Genomic DNA, 22,314 nt, shown 5'->3' with positions numbered 1-22,314 from the left:
GATGCAGCTGGAAAAATGGATTAGAACCAAGCTGTATGGGGCCTCAGCTCAATTCAGTAGTTGATAAGGGGCAAAGGAAGGTTTAATGAAGGGGTATTGGGATCAAGTTGGGGGAAAGTTGGCTATAGGCAAAATAAGGAGTTAGAAGACTAGTGAGGAGTCCAGACAAGAGATGACAAGGACTTGGCAGTATAGGAGATTACATTAGTGGCCTCAGTTCCTTATCCTACTGTGTACCCTTACTTTCTGCCATGTGACTGTGTAGTTCCTCCCACTAAATGGGTGGTGTATTTCCCCACCCTTTGATTTAGGATGAGACCATATGCCTAGCTTTGGCCAGGAGACAAAGACAGCAGTGGCATGTGTTTTGGCTTGCCTCCCTGTGCTCCCAACATTTCCATGAGAAGAACATGCTTGGGTAAGCCCACCGGTCCTGGTAAGGGGATGAGACACATGGAACAGACGCACTCTAGCTGAGCCTGCCCTAGATCAGCCAACCTTCACACCCAAAGACACAGGGCAAGAGCCACTCAGGTGAGCATGGTCTAGATCAGCTGACCCAAGACAAATGGGAAATAATAATGACTGTTGTTTCAAGCCACTGAGACTGGAGGTGGCTGTTACCCAGCAGTACTTACAGATCCAGGACAGACAGTCAAGTGGGTGAATAGAAGAGGCATGGATTTACAGGTTATAAGGATGCAAATGGCAGGCCAGGGAGTCCACAGGCCTGGTGAGTGGGGTGTAGGAAAAGTTGGAGAGGAGAATACCTTAATGTTTCCAGCTTGAACAAGTGATCTGATGTGGTTTAGCTGAAATAGGAAATAGAGGAAGAAGGGCAGATTTGTGGGAAAAGACAGAAAGTTGCACCTTGGCTACTTGGCTTGAGATATCCAAATGACTTCGAGGAGAGATGTCCTTTGGCAACTGGAATTTTGTGTTGTGTAGGTGAAGGGCTGAATTTAAGGATGGGCCAGTTACTTTCAGATCATATTCTCATTTTTATGCAGTTATCTGATAAGTGTGTGCCTCCATATAGATTTGAATCATGAAAACTCATCATGATGGCTAGGAAAACAATCAGAATTCAGAGACGATTCTGGCCCTTTTCTTTGCTTGCCCTTTCTGCCTGCCTGGTTTATTTCCGTTTGGTTGAACATTCATGACGCTATCGGCAGAAGTACAGTTGACGCAAAAGTAGTAACGCTGCAATGAGATTTCCTGCCAGTCACTAACTCCAGTAAAATTAGGAGAAAACACCACTTCATCTAAATGGATTTCACTTTTCTCTGTGGCCTTGAACTCCCAACAGTGGAGACATGCGACTTTGCTAAACATCAGTGAATGCTCCATGTAAATGGAAAAGGACAGAAAGGCTTTGAACAATCTGGGGATCAAGAATTTTACCTGAAAAAATTACAGATGATTTCAATGACGGGGGGAAAACACCATGCAAAGTAAAGGAACATCTGGGAAAAGAAGCTGCCAGGGCCACCAGGCAGTCCCTTCAAGGTCCTGATCCCACCCCCAGGTGTGCATGTGGCCAGGTACACAGAGTGACATGTTAGCTAACATGGGTGCTTTCTCCATGTTCTACATGTATGAACTCGTTTAATCCTTACAACCACTATAGAAAGGGGAGGTGCTATGATTGTCCCCATTTTAGAGAACAGGAAATGGAGGCACAGGAGGTGAAGTAGTCTGCCAAGGTCACACAGAGTAGGAGCACTAACTCCAGCTTCCGAGTTCCGTGTACACCATCAGCCCAGGCTCTGCAGAGAAGTGTGCTCGCCTCTCCACTGTATCCGTTTCACAGCAGAGTGGCCAGCTGCCATTCTCCATCCATGTGTGGCCACAGTGGCTCCCGTCTGGCCCCTCTGCACGGCTCTCCCACCTCATTCTCACTGGCTTCATTCCTGGCCACCAGCCAACAGCTCCATTTCTTGGACACCCACTTACGTTTCTTTCCTCTGGCCCCAGGACTTGGAGGAAGAATAAGCTAGAAACTGCCCTCCCTGTTGGCACATGCCCAGGTCTTCACATCTCAGCAGTGCCCTCAAGGGCAACTCAAACAGGCCAGCACCACAGGTGGGTGCACAAGTGAAAGGAATGCACAACAGTGACTCAAGAAAGCCTAAAGCATGGCGTGAGCGGCTTGGGTGTGAAGAGGCCCAGGAGAAGGTGGCTTCTGAGACTCCCCAGTGGAGTTGTCAGGGCGCGCAGCCCTGTGCCATCTCTATCAGTTACACAAAGGTTTCCCTGAGAGCAGTAACAAAGACCACGCTGAAGTCTGCATGGATGAGTGAATGTTTACAGCTCTGCAGTAGGGCGAAATGCCCGGCCTCAGAGCAGGGGGGTGAGCTGAAAGGCATTCCACCAAGTACCAGCTCGCCTGGCAGTTTGGGAGGCAGCCAAGAGTGGGCGAGCCAGGATGATGAAGACCCAACCCCCAGAGCCCCCTCTGCACTGCGTGAACCAGGGACATGTAAGTGGCTAAGACTCTGCCCCAGAGGAGCTAAGGAGAATGAGCAGCAGCATTAGCATGCTCCGGCCATCACTAGCATGTACCCGCTGCACGTGACCTGAAAACACACAGCAAAGAACACAGAACGCAGCTTCAAGCTGTCATCAGGTGTTAGAGTTACACACCCCCCAGAGAAATGTGCCTCTGTGGAGCTGGAGAGGAAACCAAGTATTTGAGGGGAAGGACAGAAAATGTGAATAATTAATTGCCACGAAAAGTCTCTGTGCCTCCCTGGAAAAGCACAGACGACATGACTGTGGGATGGGCTCTGACTTTATCATATCTATTACACGTCTTCTCAAAGGACCTAGCGAGCACCTGTTGAATTAGGGTAAAACACAGACCAGAACCAAACAGAGCAGTGGCACAGACTGCCCCAAGGCTGGTGGGAGGATGGGAGCTGCTAGCACACCATTAACAAGGCTTTCAAATTAGTTTGTGTTTCCCTAAGGAGAAGGGAGATTCTTTTTCATTTGATTATAGACAATTAGGCTTTCCTTTGATAACATAAAATGAAAACAGTGTTAAAGAAAGCAGTGCACAAGCTCAGGCCTTCTATGATGCAGAAAGTGTACTATTAGCCTGGGCATTTGTTATATATATATTTTCCAACATTTTACCTCTCCTGTGTATCCTGTTTTTGGCCATTTAAATTTAACAGAAAATTAATTTAGACAATAGCAACCATTTATTATGCTCTTATTATTTGCCAGACATTGTCCTACAAGCTTTATGTATACTATCTCATTTAATCTTTAAAGCAACACTATGATAGATGAACCACTAACTGACCTGCTCAAGACCATTTGGCTTGGATCTGTGCTCCTCACCAGTACATCCTCTCACCTCTCAAGGGCACAATCCCTGTGATACAGGAGATGGAAAGAAATTATTTAGGCATATAGTGAGTGTAAAAGAGCCCTTGGCAGAATTTTACTTTAACAAAAAAGCAGCCCCCAAATCATTTCTTTTCTAACAAAGAGCAGCCTGAAAATTCGAGCTGTAGACATAGATAAGCAAGCTGGAAGCTTGCAGGGATGAATGCCAGCAGCTGCGCCAATAGAAAAGGGCTACCTGAAGGCCAGGTATGTTCAACATGGAGGCTCCGACTTCCCTGTTCTTTGTCCCCCATGTGTACAGTAAAGGAATAGGCAACATGGCGCCTGCCAGGTAGAGAACCCATCTGCATAATAAAAGATTACAGTGGGGGACGGCCAGATTTTCGCAAGCTGTGCAAATGGCACACCTAGTCCTAACCAGTTTTTTGCATCTTATGCAAATAGCACACCTGCTCCGACCAATCTTTTGTGCCCTATGTAAATCAGACACCACCTCCTCAAGCTCATCTATACAACCCTGTGCATTTCGTGGCAGACCAGAAACCCGCTTGCGAGCCCTCTCTTGGCAGGAGATAGCCTTTCTCTTTCTTTCGCTTATTAAAGCTCTGCTCTTAATCTCAATCCTTGTGTGTCCACATCCTTGATTTCCTTGGCGGGAGACAACAAATCTCAGGTATTATTCCAGACGAATGATGCCACTTCACTTGGAATCATCGTGTTGGTTTTTCTGCCCCAAATTGGCTGGGGCTCTGAAATCATGGCTTAGCTCCTTCACCCACCTTAGGTGGGAGAGCCTGCTGTGAATGGGCTGGCCGTTTCGCCTGGGTGGGCATCCTCAGCCGGAGTCTTCGGAAGAAGAGGGCAGGAGACTCAAGTCCTGCCTGTTGACAGACTTCCGGGTGCTGGACCTACCTCAATGCTGCCTGTGCCAGGGCCCCTCACAACCACTCTCTGCAGTCCTGGGCTTTAGATCAGCCGTGCCTGCACTGCCTCTTGCTGCCTGGTGCCTGCCAGACTAGCCCTCCTCCCAGAACTGGCCAACGGGTGTGTCCCCAGAGCACCCCTCCCTAGCAGTGGGCATGTCTAGTTGAAGGTATCTCTCATTCCAAAGGAAATTCCTGGACAACTCTCAGGATATGACAAGCTCAGGTATCCCTTTCTAGAATTTTTGGGCAACAATTAATATGATTGTCACTTTAGACACAATTTGTCACTCACAATTTGCAATTTAGTTGCATCATTTATTTAATCAAAGAATGTTTACTGAGCACCCATCATGTGCCAGGCACTAGAGGACACAGTGGTGAATAAAACAGTCTCTGCCTTCAGAGAGCTTATAATCTAGTGAAGGAGACAGACAATAAACAAATATATAAGATGAAGCCGGGAAGCTAAGTCCTACAGACACTTCACTGAACACACACATGCTCAATGTGGTTTCCAAGGCAGCGGCTGTAACCGTTTACCATTGACTGAATAAACTGCCGTGCACCATTCCAGTGCCAAAATTACTGCCAACTCCCCAGTGCCCAGTAATCCCCCACGAGGCCAACAGACTGTGAACGAGGGCACCTCCAGCTGTTGCAGGCTGTTTGGTTTAGGAATCTGGCCCTGGAGCCTGGCTTGAGACCTGTATAAGGTTGAATAAACACCTTATTTGCATTTCTAAAGCCCCCATCAATGGCACTGAGTGGCTGGGGAGCTGGGATACTGGTCTGCCAACCAGACCCACGTGATCCAGTGGCAGAAAACTCAGGTGAGACGGTGCATCACACACACAACAAAGACACATCCCGGGCACCGGCTGACACTGTGAATAAGGACCAGATCTGGGCTGGGCACGGTGGCTCATGCCTGTAATCCCAGCATTTTGGGAGGTTGAGGCAGGTGGATCACCTGAGGTCAGGAGTTCAAGACCAGCCTGGTCAACATGGTGAAACCCTGCCTCTAATAAAAATACAAAAAAATTAGCCAGGTGTGGTGGCAGGCACCTGTAATCCCAGACACTCAGGAGGCTGTGGCAGGAGAATCGCTTGAACCCCAGAGGTAGAGTTGCAGTGAGCCGAGATCATGCAATTGCACTCCAGCCTGGGCAACAAGGGCAAAACTCCATCTCAAAAACAAACAACAACAACGACCACAACAAAAACAGATCTGAAACCAGGAGGGAAAAAGGCTCTGGGCGACGACGAACACAAAACTCGCAGAGGGCTGGCCTCCCCACATTGAGGCATTCCCCAGAACGCCAGAAACAAATGCCTTCAGAAATGGGCCTCCAAATTCCTTCCTGGGAGACGCTATTCATCCGGAATGTAATGAATAACCTGCCTTCATCTCTTGTTTTCATAGTTTCAGAAGCCAGTTCTTTGAAACTCTGAACTGATTAAAAATACGTAAGCAACTCCTTTACTCCACCAATATTTAAGACAAAATCTCAGACTTCGTTAATTCTTAGTAATTTTATAATTTTGACAAGGCCTGTTGGCCTGCAATTTTGGGCTGTGAAAGTGGCAAGGCTGGTCGCAGTGCTGGAAATAATGACCTGTGGTGGCAGTGAAGTGACATATAGGATTTTTAACATGGAGATCCAAACTGCATTTATAATATAGATCATAAGGTTCTTCCTCAGCCTGATTTCACAGAAATGTCCTGTAATTGAAGAATTGAACTTAGGCTGAAATGATTAAGCTAAAGCTTATATTTTCATTTGGCAGAGGAGTACAATAAGGGATCTTTCTGGTCTATAGGCCCTCTCACACTTTTATAAGAAGGGTGGTTTTGCTATAACAGTTATTCGAATGCCCTCTCATTTTTTTTTATGATTTGCTGCAGAAACAATGTCAGTGATGTGGATGTCTAATTCATATTCCTGAGCTCATTCTAAAACCAGGACACTATTAAGAAAAAAAAATATAGAAAGTAAGGCAGATACTTTAGACACCCTGCTGTTGTTTTTTCCCCCCACTCGGAAATGGGACATCCATCTTACTTTAAATGTATTTCTAAGCTTCATTCAGGTCCATCATTCTGAAACATACTCTCCTGATGGGAAAAGGAGGGGGAGCAAAAGCCAGACACTAACCAGAGGAATGACAGACACTTTAAATTCTGACACAGCTTGACAGAGATTCTGGGAGAAGACCAGGAGGTTGATATGTAATTAGTCTGAGGAGGTGTAACTGCAGCTAGAAACACTTAAACATATCTAGCACACGTGTGTAAGTCCTTGGTACTGCAAGAACTTTGAAAGTTTATGAGACGGTAATGCAGGCCTGACACACAGCAATGTACCATGCTTAATGATGTAGTAAGACTCCTCTTGCATAAAAATTTGACAGTTCAAAATGCCTGAAGAGACTATATAGCATTCTACACAGAGTCCTTTCTTCTACTCAGTAATTTTAATTCTCTGTAAACCACATTATGTGCTTGTCATTTTCATTTGTAGCAAAGTCTTCCTGAGAAAGTCAAGATCTCAATGAATATTGGAGATCCGGAGATGACAGAGCAGGGCTTAGAAACAAGAGGAACAGAATTAGTATTCATCTTGTATTAGGAAATGAAAGAAATCTTCCAAAAAGAACAAAACAAAAAAGACAAAAGAGAAAGTTAGCCTAAGCCTATCTCAAGGATTTGTTCATCAGGAAACTCCAGGCCTCTCAGTCTTACACTAGAGCTCGTGGGAGGAATCCTTACAATTACATTAGTTAAGATTTATTTTAAAAAGGGATTTATTCTGGCAGGATGTTGAGAAATCAGATGGACAATGATTAGCTGTTGCAGCTCTTCTAAGAAAAGCCACTGTATATGTGCTTATAAAACACATCCTGAACGCAGTAGACGCAGCAGTGATGAAATCCAGCATTGGCTTTGCTCATGATCAAACGAGCAATGTAGGAAGTGCATGGAGCCTGGCGACTCATTTTTTTTTTTTTTTTTTTTTTGCCTAAAATTCAGTGGAATAGTCAAATATTTTGAAAATTTTGATATAACACTGACAAGTCTCCAGTCCTTGTTCCTAAGTCTCCTTAGAAAATGTGTACATTGGGCCCATTTGGAGAACAAACTTACTGGACATGACTAGAAAATTAAGGATGGGTAGGACAGTCAGTCCAGCCCCCTGATTTTACAATTGAGGTCAGGCCACTTGTCAATGGTGGGTCTAGAAAGAGAACAAACATCTCCCAACTCCCAGTTCAGGGCTTTCTCCTTTATATCTCAGCTGCACCTAGTCCTGAAGTGCCTGCTCTCATTGAAGGCCCCAAGGACTCCAAGTAAGAGGAGACATAGCTTGTCCTTGCCTTTGGGCTGCTTACAATCTAATTGAGAAGCCAAGACCTGCACATGTGACAAACATAACAAAAATACAAGATACATTCTAAATGATGTGGAGAATGAAATGCAGAAATAATAACCAAGTTTCCCTCTCCCACAGTTTTCTTAATTGCCTTGGGGCCCTCCAGCTACAGAGTCCTGGCTATTCACTGCTTCCGGGAGGATGGTAGCAGATAAACTTAGTAATTGAATTTCTGAAAATTTTGTTTTAACTCATAGCAGAGGAAATGGTCTTGAAGGGCAAGTCTCTCTATTGCAAGAGCCAGGCTTTTGGAGACAGAAAAGGCTTTCTGAGCCAGAAAAGGCTGAAAACCTAGAGCAGAGGGTTCACACTGTGAACCGGAAGACGGAAGAACATGTGGGGCTGCAAGGGCAGCTTTTCCAGCTCAGATGCCAAGTCTGGCCTTCTGGTGGGAGGAAGACAACTGGAAGGAACCTGACAAAAATCTGTATGCCAGAAGGGTTCTGAGAAAGGATCATGGATAGAACCTCCCCTGGGCTGAGCCCTGCAGGCATTGGGATCCCTGAGAAGAGCAGGACTGTGTCTTCACTTATTAGGGGGTGAGGGCGGCAGCTCAAGATGAAGTTTAGCTCAATTACAGAGAAATAAAGCAGTACTGCTTTTATATCTGAGTTGGTGATGGAAAATTCATACTCTTTATAATAGGAGCTTCTTATAGGAGTTCTCAATGAAGAGCAGAAAGTGTTATAATCTAACAGATGGCGAGCCCTTCATCACACTGTCTAATAGAGAGACCTCCAACTTCCCAGTTCAGGCTATCTGTGGCCCTACATGTTTGAGCCTCACTCTCCTTGAGTCTGGGGCAATGAAATATTAAATATGGACTTGTAGAGAAAGCCCAGTTATCACCATAATTGACAAAGGAAAGACTTCTTGTAACTATTCTTGTTACGAAAAGGAAAATCCTTCTAAGCACAGGCTGAACTGCTCAGTTTCGCTTCCTTTGTGTGCCAATAACAACGTCAGAAGATGTCAGGGTCAGGTCAAAATAAAAAGGGGAGTGAGAGCATGTGGAACATTCCTTCCCTTCCTGAATCAGGTGATGTACAAAATAGAAGTTTCACAAATGTGGAAGAAGGAGAGAAGGTTTCGAAAGAAGGAAGAATGATGGGATCATCTTATTTTGTAACCTTGAAAAGATATGACTTGACTTTTTACATCATATTTTTCAGCTACTTCCAACTTGTTATTCTATCAGGGGTTAAAGGCAGCAGTATGGATGTTGAATAAAGATAGAAACTCTACTGGAGTGGAACATATTTTCCATAAAGACAATTTTTATGACACTCTCATCCATGTCTGTGGGAGAGTGAAATGGCACCTTTGGAGAATACCCTAGCAATAGGGATCAAAAGCTTTAAAGAGTACACTTTTTACCCCAGCAATTCTGATTGTAGGAGTGTCTTCTAATAAGGAAGGATATGCACAAAGACCTATTACAAAGATGTTTTTTGGCAATGCTGTTTATAGTAGTGAAAAAGCAAATAAAACCTATAGGACCAACAATAGGGTACTGGTGAATAAAGTGCAGTGCAAAAATATAAGGGAATACTGTATGAATAATCAAACTACTATAGAAATGAGTTTCCTGGCATATAAAGATGTTTGCACTATAGTTAGAAAATTAGTCTATAAAACTAAATATACAATGCCATTTTCTAGCAAATTATTACCCCAAATTTTATATATCTACAGAAATATATGGATACTCAAAAAAAAAATCCTATAAAGGCAGACACCAAATTATGTATAATGGTTGTTTCTGGATGGTAGGATTCTGGGTCGTCTTCTTTTTGCTAATCTGTATTCTCTGATTTTTCTGCAATGACTGTGTATTATTTGGGTAGCAAAACATTATTTTGAAATTAAGAAAAGCACCAGGCACATCAAGGTAAGGAGTAGTGGCAGTTATTCACTTTTGTTTCCTCTCTTGGGGGAAATCCTGACAATTCTGGTAGACCAGATATCCCTGAGGTACCACTTCAGCTTTTCAGGGACGTAAAAAAAAGTAGTAATGAGAAGTCTCCCTCCATTTTTCTTTCATATCCTGGACAGAAACCAACACTCTCTTTGGAGGTGAAGTCACACAACTAAAACTTACCTTTGAATCCAGAAGACGACACCGTATTTTTTTGGAAATGGATACCAGCATAGCAAAGCATCAAAGGAGTTATCTGGGTCATGTATTGTCCTTACCCTGTGATTTTCTGATGCTTATCTTTGGTTATTGCTCTTTTCTTATCAACTGTCAGATAATTAACACTGCCTAGCTTTTCAGGTCCCCATTCAGAGGACTCTGAATATACAGGCCCCACACCATGAAATAACAATCTAATGGACTCACACGTTCAGCTTCAGTAGTTCCTTCATCTCAGAAGTTTCATTTGCCACTTTCATGGTCCAACAGGTAAGGCTGCTACCTGAAACCCCAAACACACACCTCTACCCTCTTCATAAGGGATATATCCTGTGTTTTAGAATAAACCACTCTCAGTGGGTAAACATGATCTTTTCTTTTCAATTATCAACTTAAAAATGCAAATATCAAGTGAAAAACTTTTTCATCCAGATATTAGGTGGATCCTAGAGCCTATAGGTTTTAAAAATTAGAACCCGAAAGTAAGAGATTCGGATAAGCCATGTGTATCGGGGATGATTTCAGAGCGAGCTTGCGTAACGAAGACATGGGCTAGCTCGGTGCTCCTCAAACTTCTGGTACATACAACTTACTGGCCTCGGGAGGCCTGGGATTCTGCATTTCTAACAAGCTCCTGGTGATCCCTGGACCACACTCTAAGCAGCAAGTTTTCCAATTTGGTGATTCTATATGCTCTACCAGGCCATTAACACCTTCCCCTGGGCAGCTGACAAAATGCGAAGCAAGTAGTATGCCCTGACCCACAACAGCTGGCATTCTGTGGCTCTGAGGCTATGGCTGAGCCACCACCTGAGTGGCTGCAAAACCCAGACCTGCCATAAATGACACACCCAGGCCTGTGGCCTATTAGTGTCACCTACCAGCTACATGCCAAATGGCCCCAGCCCTAGGAGGAGGGCCCAGGGACCTGACAAGTATCCCAAAGCCCCTCCACAGAAAACTTCAATGCCTGGGGTTGTGGGAAGAGCCACCAGCAGCAGGGCCCTCTCTCCACAGTTAGGGAAAGCTGGAGTGAGGGAAAAGAAACCTTAAGGGTGCTCTCCCATACACCTACAGAGACAGTAGCTATAAGCATACCGGATGCCCCATTCCTGGAATGCAATAGACACTACTGAGTAAAAGCTTTAATTCTGCAGTCACTTTGAAGGAAAAGCCACAAAAGAAGACAGACTGGATAAGGAAATCAGATTGATCTGTCCAGATGTACAGCATTTCAGTGGTTCCTCACTTGTTTCTACAGCCATGACCACACACTAAGATGGAACATGTTATCACTGACACCATCGACCAACACTCAGCCCCTCATGGAGAACCCGATCCAGGGCTGCAGACTCATTCCAGCTGTGCCACAGCTCACCCTGAATCTCCTTTGAGAACAGTTTTGTGAATAAACTTGACTGTTGTGCCAGGACATGGTCTTAAATGTAATAAAAATGGAAATAGTTCTTATTTGGGGTTCGTTGGCTGAAAGTTGCACACTCAAGTGCTTCCAGCTCTGTGGATGGTAGAGTAGAAATTCAAAACCCTATGATTTTCCCCCACTTGGAAATATGTATACCATCTCCCCAGTGCTTTCAGTTGTTTTATGTCAACTGCTGGGTTTATTACAGTATATCAAACAATCATTAGTATTACTAATAAGCCTTTTGGAAGCTAAGGAAGTAAAAAACTAATGAAAGTAGGGGCAGACCTGAACTGAGACACTCAAGATATACAACTAACTCTAAGTGACTACATTCTAATTCAGAGAATACTGGTGACTTTTCTTTATGACACTTTTACTGCAGTAGGGTGTGAAGCTGGGGATGGAAGAGGTGGATGTTTGAGTCTTTTCACAGACCTGTGAACACTGCCAACTTCATGCTAATCACAAAATAAAGCAAGTTCAATAGCTAAAATTGTTCTTTATGAGAATTAAACAGATTTGAGTTTTGCTTAGATCTTATGGAATAAGACTCTGAAAGAATATTTGTTTTGAGAATTATAGGGAAAGTATTTTACACAGAAGAAAAAATGAAGACTAACATTTACAAATGGATAAAAGTTAAATTGGCTACTAGCATCTCTTCTGACACATTGATCTTCCTTTTCTGGAGATGTGATTAAAAAAAACTGGCTCTAAAATGAGCAAAATCTGTCAATAAGTGATCATCTTCTCTAATGAAAACAGAAAGAAAATAATAAATACTTCATTATCCCAAGTCTGAATTTAGCTCTTGGATATGGAGACACAGATCATACGTATTCACGTATTCCCCATTGGTGAGGAGTTCTACAGTATGTAATCATATCTTTTCCACGTGTTGCTTTCAAAGCTCCTACATTGGCTTATCACAAATATAATTGCTTAATTATATCACAATGAGCTCATCTTTCCCTCCAAAATGCTGAGGGGTTGCAAAAACGTGGCCAAGGCCAAAATCAAAACATTTATTGCATCAGTATCCTGAACTTGTAAGAAAATGTTGAAATGACTGAGAAACTAGAGGGAGAAGGCAGCATTTATGTGGAAAGAGACAGCTGTGAGAAAAGACAGTCTCAGGAAGGGATGAGATGTCTTCCCAGACAGAGCAGCGAAGCAGAACTGACAAGCCCCGGTGGTGATTCTAGACCAGCTACAGTGGCTTGTAATTAACCAAGACACCTGGACTTGCCTATTTGAAAAGCACCTGTGATCCACCTGACCCCTTTTCCCTCAATAAGAGTGTATCCAGGGGCCCCGAGCAGCAGCTGCGCCTAGTTGAGGCTGCTTTGGGGGCAGTTCAGACACGGCAACCCCAGGAAAGCAGCAGGGAGGATGTCAGCAGGGAGAGAGGCTATCTGAGTTACTGGAGGGACAGAGCAAGAAGCTGGAAAAAGAAGGTAGGGCCAAAATGGAAGTGGGCAGGAATCTGAGGCCCCAGTAGGTTGAAAAACAGTTTCAGTGCCTCACAGCCACCCATCATGCGTGCCTTTTTGCACAGCTTGGTACATGTTCCCAGGCTCAGATCAGCAGAGCACACTGTTCGTGGCCTTTTCTCCCTGACTTCCACAGTCACAGAGAATTCCTCAGGGAATTGTCAAGGGGCTAGGAGAAGCCCTCTATCACTTCACCCAATCTTTTACCATTTGTGCTTTCTGCTGTCTACAAGGCATTCCTGCCATCGCTGGCACTTCCTGAAGGTGCCAGATAAAGAGTTCATGACTATCCTGAGTTTTGAGGAGGAACAGTTTTAGAGGTAAAATTAGGAGGGAAAATAGAGAAGGTTCCTTCAGAACAGCCTCAAATAGGACTAGTTAGTTCTTTGACTATTTCCTATCGGCTTATTCTGGGGCTAGATATCCTCAAAAAATGTCATAGTTTCCTAAAAATATAATTTTTAAGTTCCTAATATCTTCTAAGAGTAATTCTCTAAGTATGATTATAATCTTAATTTGAATGGAAATATTCAATCACACATGATACAGATTTCATTAGCATTACGTGGCAGAGTTGATTTTTTTTTTCCTGGCATAATTATTGTTTTTCTTTTCTCTCATTTATAAATAATTTCCTCCCTTTTATTTACCCTGCATAAGAATGTAAATTGTACATAGTGGCTTGATGGTCTCACCAGGTTTCTGGAAAAACAGGATTCTGGAAGTAAAAAGTAATCTTCCATAGCAAGTATTATGAGTTTTTGAGATCTCCTGAGTGCCGACAGTGTGTTTAGCCTTTCGGAAAACATTGAAAAAAATAAAATAAAATAAAATAAAAATCCTGCCTTCCTTGTCAGTCTGAAAAAGGTAGATGATACAGTTGCAACTGGAAAATATTCACCCAGACAAAACCAAACCATCCATTAAAGAAGCCCCTCGGTCACGCCCCCCAGATCTGGACAGGGATAGAGGACAAGTCGGCGAAGTGCAGTTCCATGATCTGTGAGGTAGAGGAAAAGAGGGCGATGCCCAGCAGTCCCCATGCCTGCCCCTACCCTAGACCTGTGCAGTTCTGTGAGGGGAGGGAGGCAAAAAGCAGCTGCTGCCTTTTACCACAGTCTCTCTCCTGTGACCAACTTACAGGCAGCTCACAGTTCAGAGAAGCTCGGGTTGATTCTGGCCGTCCCTTGTTTTAGGATTTACACTACAGGCCACGAGACAGGATGCCCAGGCCTCCAGATTTTTATTCTGGGTCAAAAAGAGAGCAAAGAGAAAAGGTGTAAGTGCCTCAGTACTTCCCTGCTTCTTTCTTTCCTCCTCCTTCCTTCCATCTCTTTGTAGAGGAGTTTCTTGGAAATTCATATTTCAGCCTCCTAGAGCTTCTGGAAGGGCCCTTAAAGGCTTTCCAGCCCAATCATCTTATTTACAGAGGAGGAAACGAAGGCCCAGAGAGGGCGAATGACCCAAGAGCCCGTGGCTAATTCATGGTGGAACTGGGACTAGAACTCAGGACACCTAACCACGCCACCACTCTTAGACCTTACACTTAGTGATAACTTTTCTTTTTCTCCCATGCGGCAGCTGGCATGAGGAAGCAGCCCCCTGCATTTTGAGGAAAAAGACAACAACTAAATAAAACGGTGCTCTCTGGAGGGAGGTCTCATTACAATCCCTAGTAATGAAAACTCAGCTGTGGACAAACAGGCCACAAGGTCGATGCTCCTGCTAGCTCACCCCAAGGAAGCATTTCCGCGCCTGTGAACTCAGGAACAAACGGGTAAAAAAGCATCATGTGAATGTTGAGTAAGAACCACTTGCAGACGCAGAAAAATCCACTTTGTAATAGTGAATGATTAGAATTAACTCTCAATTCCCAACAGGAATCAGGAATCATTCAAAAGCCACTGAGTCGAGAGAGGCTGACAGCTGTGGCAGAGTGACAGTGAGATGCAGGAGCTGCTCCCAGGATGTCACACTGGGACTGGGACGATGCAGCTGTAGGGCAGGGGCAGCCCGGGACCCTTCTGGACACAGAAAGTGCCACCCCAAGTCTCGACTGTGACTGGGAGAGGCCCTGCAACTAAATCATTCAGGATAAATAACAAAGTCACTACCCTTCTCTCCACTCAGACCCCTGTGATTATGTAGTTTGTGGGGAAACATTATTTTAAAAATCTACTTAGAAAATATATTTTTTTCTTATTGTAGCATTGTCAAATTGATACTTTAAAGGATTTAAGACTTTAGGTTTTAAAATTGTTTCCAAATCTTTTCAGAAAGTCAACTATGTTACTCTTCACTGACTGCTCCAGGAGCCTTCCCCTGAAAGTGGGTGGGGCCAGGATTTATGCTCCTGGCTGGGAGGAGGGGCAGGCCAGGCACCCTGCTGGTGCTGAGGCAGGGACAGTCAACCCTCCCCGCTTCCCCCAACCCGCCCCGCCCCGGTATCCACTCTCCCTTTCTTCCTTATTAATGGAACCATAGCATGTGACAATGTAAACAAAGAAAACATAACATTTTTCAGACTCCCTTGTAACTAGGGATAAACATGTGACCAAGATCTGGCCAATAGAGATAAAAATTACTGGGTATAGTCTCTGAAAAAATTCCTTAAAAAGTGGGGATGGTTCAGCTGGCAGGTACCTTCTCCTTTCCCCTTTCCTTTTTCCTGCCCAGAACAAGGATGTGATGGCTGGGGTGGAGGCAGCCATGTTATAACATGACAAGCCTGAGGAAGGAAGCCAAAAGCTGAGAACCGTGTAGCCAGATGACGGAAGGAGCTTCTGCACCAGACCTACACTGCCTCCTTGGACTTTTTTTTTTTCCTTTTTCTTAAGTATTAGAGGAAAACTAATCCCTACTTGTTTAACCATCATTTCCCACCATTATTTGTAGTCAAATACATTTCCTAACTGAAACACATATACACACTTACTCACGAAGAGGCCCCAACACTGAAGAGTGAGGCAGGAACCACCAAACATTTAAAGTAGAAAAGAAGAGCAATAGCAGGGTATTGATCCCAGCTGAACTAATAGAAATTCCAACTCAGAGACTGCAATTAAAATAATGGAGAGGAAAACATCTCAAACCAAATTACCAGTTTTGATAACTACAGAGGTGTTGTGGTGTGACCCAGAGGACTGATTTGTGAGTAACAATTTGAGCTAAGGCTTAACACAAGTATTTTAGAAAAATCATTCTGAAAACAAATGTAGCCTCTGGGCAAAACTGAGTGGAATGAAAATGGTGGCACAGAGAGAGAGGGTTCAACTGAGCTTTCTCTGGTTTTACAAATGCAGGAGCTTTGGGGAATGAGTGCAAATCTCTGAAGCATTATTCTCATTATTACTAATGGTTCTTAATAACTAAGGGGCAACATTCAGTCTCCAATTGGCTGAACTGACCAGAAATTGCTCATTGCAGTTATAGTAATAATGAAATATAATTTGACACTAAATTACAAATCCAGATATAAAACTATCTGCTCAGTCTGTTATTGCAAAGGAAAACTAAGCCAGAACATCAATAAATAGAATAATCCAATTAAGTGTCTCTCCATTTGGGAACTATTTAGAATTGAGAGTTTAACAGGCTAGTGAGATAGGGCAAAACAATTTAGTATTTACTGATTTAAACAATCAGGGCTTTTATTATAAGACAATTACTTTTGTTAATTTAAAATAAGTATTCAATCAATCTGAATGGCTTTGGTCATTTATGTAGCAATCTTAATCACTCTCAATTCCTTCTAGTTATGAGGCATAATTTCTCACAGCACATTTACCTGGACTTTAATATTAAATATAAGCACCTTTTAAATAACTAGAGTGTCTTTGTAAACATATTCCTGATCATTTTGTGCCGCATATAATAACCACCTATAAGCCAGGAATTACAAATACAGGATGATGGATTAATAAAAATGTCCGTATTCCTTTTAGCCACATTTAAGTAGAAAAGTGATAGCTAAATTCCCTAATTATAACCTACATCGGTTACACACACTGATATATATGTATATCGATGTACATATGTATTGGCATGTAAAACTAATGTAGGTTATAATTAGGGAATTTAGCTATCACTTTTCCACTTTAGCTATAACTGTTCCAACTGTTAACACACTTTGCAGGATTTTGCCAGAGATAGATGTTCCCTCCATTGGAGAGGGAAGGGTATTTGCCTGCAGATGCAGACATGCAAGGGAAGAGATTTTGCAAGAGATGAGCTGGAGCAACCGCAGGGATCCAGGAATTGTGCTCTGAGCTTTCTGTTTGCCTGAGGGTAGCAGGTATCTGATAGATGTTTGTTCAATGAAAGTGCTACCTCAGATTCTTCAGAGATGATGTTCCTAGAAGCATCCACAAGTAGCTGATAAAGCCCAGGTTACATCCTCAAGGCTGAATTTCTGTATGATCAGATTCTCCGGGAAAAGCCTCCGCTTCCAGAGTTACAGCATTCTGTACCACATTCTTTGGCAAGGATGCCTTTGGTTATTCATACCTACTATAAAACCATGTACACACATGGCCTCTATGGTACTGACCTCTCCGGGGACTGTTAGACAATGCTGAAGGATGTTTAAACGATACTTACTGCTGGTGGAGGACAGGTGGCTGTAGTCGGACCTGAAACACAAGACCTCAGTGTTAGTAGAATTCTTTATCCAAATGATTTATTCAAGCCAGAATTTTAAACAGTCAGTGGTAAGTAGCATTTAACTGGTAAAGAAATGTCACCAATTAAGAACTGTAGTGCCAAGGCTCATTTTATGCAAAACAAACTTATGTCTGAATTTGAAAGCAACACTTTAAAGGAACTTTAGAATTTTGGGGGCCCTCATATGAGTTCTGCCAATTCCTCTGATGGGGTTTGGAAGAAGCCATTTAAAGGTTTAGCAAAAATTTTGAATGGTTATTTTTCTGGGGAGAAGTCCCAAAGTTTTCAACAGACTCATCACTCGCAGATTCCCTCAAAAGGTTACTGCAAATGAGCACCCTTCAAATGTTCGCACCACACCATGGGGAAATGTTCTTAGTTGACTTAAGCAGAGGATCCCAGTGCGAGGAGAGAGGGAACCTCAGCTTTGAAGGTTTCCGCATTCAAGGTGGGGCTGACCACCAGGAAACAAAGGCACAATGATATTTCCACTGATTTCAGTTCCATCTGAGAAGAAAGCCTGCTGGATATTAGAGTAACAGGATGTGAACTGTGATAGGGAAAGGGAAAAGGCAGGCTAAGGCTGGAGTGAAATCGCCCTTTCAGTTTCTACGCTGAGGAATCAGCTGCTGGCATTCAGCCTCTGTAACAGTGAGGCTGTAGCCAAGGATCTGCTTAATCTCTAGTAAGTTTCTGCCCTACTTCTGTAGCTGTTAAGACTTTCCTCTCTGGCAACAAGTTTGATATGGAAGCTATTTATTTTTTTCCCCTAGTGTCCCAAAGTCATTCTCAGTAGGAAATTAATCACTTTAGCACGTAGGGATTTATTCTGCCATGGAAGTTATGGGATGTAGTTATGCAAATAAACTGCTTAATTATGTTTAATTTTATAGATATACATTTCTTTTATCTCCTTAGTCTCCTGTTGCCTTTCTTAAATCATCCAATTTTCACTCCACTGAACTTCTTGCCACATTTAAAAAAGTACATGCAAAACTTTTTTTAAAAATCATAAGCAGCATGCCTCTTACTGGTTAAAATAACCTACATCACTCAAAATGCTGCATTGATTTATTGGTTGAGGAACAAAATGGAAGAAAACAACATGTGGTTTTCACTTTTGCAAATGAAATACTTTAGTAGTCATGGAATCAATGAATTTTAAAACTGGAAAGAATAACAACTACCAACATTTTGCATATCCCTTTATATATTGTAAACTGCATTCATATATATATATAGAGAGATATATATATAAAATTCAATTTTTTATTTTATTGACTAGGAAATTAAAGTGATACTATCTGTACAGAGACCAAGAGGTGAGCAATGATTAGTGACTGAAGTGAGTGTGCAGGGTGGGTGGAAAGGAAGGAGTCCAAAGGCAGAATGGATTGACTGGCTAGCACATGGTGACATACTGGCTAAGGGAGACAACAGAGAGGGGAGGGTCAAGGATTAGTAACGTTCTGAAGCCCAGGATTTGTAACCCAGTACTGGTGCATTAAATTCTTTCTGGAACCACTCAGGACATAAACTTTTGAACAATACTTGGAAATGTAATTATATATAAACTGAGTGACTGTTCAGCAAACATCCACTGTGGTAGATGCAACAGGAAAGCAACTCGATTACAATAAAATCATCTTGAGATGGACAGACTTTAAAGAAATGTCATGACTATTCAAATACAACACACAATAAGAATGCGCGATATTTCTATTTCTTTTATTCTTTAAAATGTGTATTTTCAGCTAGGATTTTCCAAATTCTCTTGAAGCAGATGGGATTCACATATGCATACATTTTAAAGATCTGCATACAGATGGATATGTATGTAGAATGAAATTTACACTTGAAACATAGTTCAAGAATCTTAAAGTGCAACAGTATTTTAGTGTCTTAGGACAGGTGCTGGCATAACTGATGCCCCTCTATGAGTCCCTCCATATTTCTAGACTAAGGGCACCACCGGGTTGGGCCTGCCAAATGGTCAGCCTTCTGACAATCACACTGATCCTGCTCCAGTTCCCTCCACATACAGCAGCCAATCTTTGCCAAGGATAAATCTGATCATGTCTCTCTCTGGATGAAATTCAAGCTCACTAGTGTAAAACACAAACCCCTCTCTCTGTGATGGATGGCCCGGCTCTGCAGTCCAACTTTCACCCCAGTCCACTGTCACAACAGAAACACACAGAGAGTCACCTACAGCCTCCCACTGCTCTCCAGCCTCTGATCCTCAGTATATGCAATTTGTACACAGTTGCCATAATGACAGAGACACAATTTTGAATTGCTCTTTTCACTTGATACCATCATAACATGCTGCTACACATTTCCTGTAATTATCATCTTAAATTGAGTAATATACTATAATTTATTCAACCCTTTTGTTGGCTAAATGATCGTTCCTGGTTGTTCACCTTTACAAAACATACAGTAATGAGGTATTTATGAATATAGCTTTATATTTATTTTCTTTTCCTTAGAAAAATTATCATGGGTGGAAATATAGACTGAGTTGAGGTAAAAATACTTTTATAGCTCTTAAAATATATTCCAAATAACCTCAAAAGCTTATTTACTAGAAATACTGCCAGGAAAGACAAACTACAAAGCTTGAAACAATTTTGCACAAAATAAATAGGTTCAAACCATTTCAGAGAATAACCAGGTATTTGATTAGGGTTCTCTGGACGAGTCTGTACTCCCCCAGTGTTTTTTAGGCACGAAGGAACAGCAGTAGGGTACCTGCCTTGAGATTTCTGTTTATTGGTCTCACATCAGAAGAATTTAGTTAGCTGGCTATGCACAAGACATTCAACCCTGCCAGAATGAAGCATGAAAGGTGAATTTAGAATGAAAAATTTATACACGATATAGAGCAGACTAATACAAGAATTATGTACATTCACACACCTGACAAATATAGACACATTTCCAAATGTTATTTAGTATTTGTGCCAATAATGAACAGAAAGTTAGATGCAGTCCCTTGACTATATTAATTACATTATTACATGTAGGGATTATATAGAGGTTCTGTACTTAAAACAGTTTACCCTATCAGACAGTAGCCTAGCTACCAAATGATATACTACATACATATAGAATACCTTCCTAAATTATTTTCCAGGAAAATCATGGCATCAGAATTGATCTTGGCATTCCTGTAAAATTGATCTTGATGTTTCTGTAAAACATCAGTTCAATGCATCATGGACCTCATCTGTTAACCCTCGTTGCACTGAATTAAATTTAGTGTTAACTAGCTCTACCTTAAATACAAAGATAACAAAGTACTAACAAATGATCTGGTCTTCTATACAGCATTTCCTCTTTCATCTTTTTAAAAGACCTGTCCCATTTAAAAATTCACCCCACCTATTCTTTTCCACCCACCTATTCTTTTCCACCCACCTATTTAAAGTCTAGACCCCTGATCTTTTGTTACGTCTTAAGTCACAGCGAAGTATCAGTTGGAGGTCCTCCAAAGAAACAGGGCATGGTATGGCCCTACATGTTCAGAAGCTCAGCAACAGCTGAGATGGAAGTGGAAGTTCATTAATGCCAGACCAAACTATTGAATGAAAATAATCCATCACATGCAAAAGAGTGGCTTACATGCCAAATCTTGAAGGCATCACTAATGAAACAGTCATTATAAAGCATTGGCTTTTATTTGGGTTTATAAGGAACTGGCTGTCCTTCTATTTAAGGGATTCTGTTTCTTAAGATAGTTTACCACCATCAGCAGTCGACTTGCCAATTTTTGCTATAACGAAAAGTACATAAGAGCACAAGGCTTCTTTCAAGTGGATTTGGAAAATGGGAGTTTCAAAATGACATCAATTGCTACAGAAGAATACTAGTTTGCTTTTAGTCTTGGCTTGTATTAAGTAGGTGAGACAGCAACAGCAGCATTTCAAGCAAAAGAAAATGTCTGAGCAGTAAACAAGAATTAATTACAGATCAAACAGCTCCTGGAGAGGCAACTTCACTAGGTGGGAAGCACACTGGAGATCCAGACTTCAATTCATGCCTCTAACGAGCCATGTGCCCTCTGAGTCTCCATTTCCTCATCTGTAAAATATAATTATTAGAATACCGAGGCATGCCCTGTAGTCTCTCAGATGTTCTGAATGATCAAATTACTTAAGGTATTTAAAAGCAACAGAGGATCTATTGTGATGAGTTTGAAAAACATATGGACTTGAGTTCACCATTTTTATTATATAAAACTCTATAACAATAATAATACAGTATGATGAGAAATAATCATGTCCTAAGGGTTCTAGACACTGAACAGGCACTAGGATTCTAGGCACTGAACAGGCACTGTTCTAGGGGCTTTAAATATATACGCTCATTTAATCCTCACACCAACCCTAGGAGGTAGGTACTACTGTCATCATCCCCATTGTACAGAAGAGGAAACTGAGAGCAGAGAGAGGTTAAGTCACTGGATCAAGGTTTCACAGTCCCTAAGTAGAGGGGCCAGAATTTGAAAGAGCAGGCTGGCTCTTGGGACTAACTTTCAAAGTGGCCAACACAGCCACCGGCAGTGGGATGCATGAAGTTTCTCAGAACTGTTTCTTCCATCATGCCGCTGAAACGATGGATAATCAGCTTAAGCAATACCCTGACAGCTCTTGTTTCTGTGTTTTGTTCCCACCCCCTTACCCCAAATTTTGATGATCCTAACTATCCACTATCTCTCTCTGCCTGACCCTAGGTAGTTGAGCATTGCTGCGAGAAAATAAATAACTAGGGGAACCTGTACCTCTATAAATACGTAATTGCAAATTTCAACTGGGCACCCGCTCAACATTGCCCCAAACAACTATTCAAATCTCCTTTCTCCTCAGATGGT

General features: G+C 42.3%; 1 protein-coding gene across 1 annotated transcript in view; it reads right to left on the bottom strand.

Moving 5' to 3' along the window:
• Positions 1-22,314, bottom strand: part of FAM124A (family with sequence similarity 124 member A) — a 61,016-nt gene that overhangs the window by 34,573 nt on the left and 4,129 nt on the right. Inside the window, exon 2 of the mRNA XM_001105422.5 lies at positions 17,376-17,407. Coding sequence (XP_001105422.3) covers positions 17,376-17,407 — 32 coding nt within the window. The remainder of the gene's footprint in view (positions 1-17,375; positions 17,408-22,314) is intronic.

The sequence above is a fragment of the Macaca mulatta genome, chromosome 17 (assembly GCF_049350105.2).
Source record: "Macaca mulatta isolate MMU2019108-1 chromosome 17, T2T-MMU8v2.0, whole genome shotgun sequence".
Lineage (NCBI taxonomy): Eukaryota > Metazoa > Chordata > Mammalia > Primates > Cercopithecidae > Macaca > Macaca mulatta.
This window is presented reverse-complemented; position numbering and strand designations above follow the sequence as displayed.